This window comes from Rattus norvegicus, chromosome 1, assembly GCF_036323735.1.
Source record: "Rattus norvegicus strain BN/NHsdMcwi chromosome 1, GRCr8, whole genome shotgun sequence".
NCBI lineage: Eukaryota > Metazoa > Chordata > Mammalia > Rodentia > Muridae > Rattus > Rattus norvegicus.
The window spans coordinates 23,248,355-23,250,664 of NC_086019.1; the positions used below are offsets into that span (position 1 = coordinate 23,248,355).

The window sequence follows — 2,310 nt, forward strand, 5'->3', positions numbered from 1 at the left end:
AAAGGGCCTTGGATTCAGGGAAAACCAACAATACTAACCAGACAGAAACAGTGGAAAGGGGTTAAATCCAGGTTTATTCAATTCCCTAATAACTAGAAATTAATTTTACATTTACTGAGGAACACAGAACCTGGATATCTATGTGGGGCATTTATGGTGAAGCATAATTCATCACATTACAAGATCAGATCTGAGTGCTGAATTTCCCCACAGATGTTCTGCTGTGAATCTCTCCAATACTCAACGAAACCAAGAATCTACTCAGGGAACAAATTGATGGTTGAGGAATTTTCTCTCAAGATTTTGCCAGTTACAATGAGTTTGATGGCTTTTCGAAACCAAGGATAGAAGAAAGCATAAATTAAAGGGTTCATGGCTGAGTTATAGTAAACTATCCAAACTAGGATTTCATACATATACGTGGGCGTGATGAACCCCAGGAAGGCGTCAATGATGGAGTCAATGAAATATGGCAGCCATGAAAGGAGGAAGGCAGCCACTGCGATGCCCAGGGTTTTGGCTGCTTTCCTCTCCCTCTTGGCCACCCTGTCCTTGTAGCTTTCAGATGCCCTGGCAGTCTGCTTGCTCATCTTCTCGATGTTCTGAGCCTGCTGCTTTGCAATGAGGAAAATCTTAGAGTAGACAGTCATCATCACAAGGGCAGGGACAAGAAATAATAGGAAATTGATGAAGACCCAGCTTTGATTCACTGCAACTTGGCAGCCACCCACACAGGTGAGGGCACTCACTAGATCCTCAAGCCCAGCTTCATTGGCCCCTGTGTAAAGGAGGGAAAAGCTGTAGATGATGGACAGGAGCCAGGAAAAGGTGATACACTTACCAGAAATAGATGCTGTGAACCTGGTGGGGTAAATCAGGGGGTCACTGACTGCAATGTATCTATCAAGAGAGATGAAACACAAGTGGAAGAGAGACGAATAGCAGAATGACCCTTCGAAACAAGAATGGAATTTACAGTAAGTGTTCCCAAAGTACCAGCAGCCCTCCACAGACCTCACCATGCTGAAAGGCATCACAGTCAGACCCACCAACAAGTCAGCACAGGCCAGGGAGGCCACCAGAAAGTTGGCAGGAGAGTGCAGCTGCCTGAAATGAAGAATTGATGTCATCACCAGGAGGTTTCCACACACAGCCAGCACAGCCCCAAAGCCAAAGACTGCATAGAGGATGAGGCGAGAGCCTGGGGAGTATGGGCTCCTGACACAGGATCTGTTCAGGTTCTCATAGCACAGCTGGAGAGACGAGGCTGAGAGCAGATCTCTGCTCAGGATGCTGTCCTGATCCCAGGGAAAACTGTCATCGTCTGTAGCCATGTGTGCTACTCCAAAATCCTCAGAAAAATTGCAGGATGTAATTGCTAGTTTATTTTTTATTTTTTGAAAGAGTTCCTTCCTGATCCACAGTTAACCTTCCTAATGACATAAACGTCCTGTACGTCTATTTCAGTTCTTCATGTTTCATCTTTCTTTACATCTCAAAGCACCAATGTTTTCTGTGATGCACATTAAAATCTGATCTGCTATTAACTTCCTCAGCTCTATTTAAATAACCTACCTTAATAACCCAAGGAACGCGCCCTAATGAAGCCAAATGCAAGGTGTTCCTAAGACTGAATCCCCATGGTCCAAGGTGAGATAAATTGAGAGCTTTCCAGTAAGCATGATGTTTACACTAGAGCCAAAATTTTCTCTTGCTAATTGGTTTGTGACAACTGACATTTCTCTATAATGTTAGTGGATGTGACACCTAATCCTGTAGACCTTCACTCAGAATTGAACATTTTGTTCATTTCTTAGCGATGGTGTTTACCATTGTGAGAAATATTATCTCTGACCCTCCCATTGAAAGTGATCAAAATTCCTGCATAATGGATTCTTTTTTTCAAACATTGGTCTGTGTTATTGAAATTAGATCTAGAATCATGTGAATATCTTCCTTTCTCCTTCTCCTTGGAACATTGGGGACATAGACAGCCAGAATTTGCCTGTAGAATGTAGCACGGCAGCTATGAAAACACATGGGAATGTCTTTTCCTTGGGCTTTGTTTGGTTTTAAAGGAATCAGTGGAAAGATACTGTAAAAATCAAATGTGGAAGGAGTCTTCAGCGTGTGGGCGCTCTCGTATGATTCCATTTTAATCAAGAAATATTTCCTTCCCCTCCCAAAATCCTGCTACAGGATCTCTATAAGTTCAAAAAACAGGTTTTCTTTGGCATGTTTAGGAGTTATTAATATTGTTTGGTTAGTTGGTTTTTTTCACGTGTAAATTGTACCTTAAATACTCCCCAT

The 2,310-nt window shown here is 42.5% G+C and overlaps 1 protein-coding gene across 1 annotated transcript; it reads right to left on the reverse strand.

Moving 5' to 3' along the window:
- Window positions 1–257: 257 nt before the first annotated feature.
- Window positions 258–1,334, reverse strand: Taar7c (trace amine-associated receptor 7C). Its single transcript, NM_001009975.1, has one exon. It carries the CDS (start codon window positions 1,332–1,334, stop codon window positions 258–260), a length of 1,077 nt encoding a protein of 358 aa, NP_001009975.1.
- Window positions 1,335–2,310: the final 976 nt, after the last annotated feature.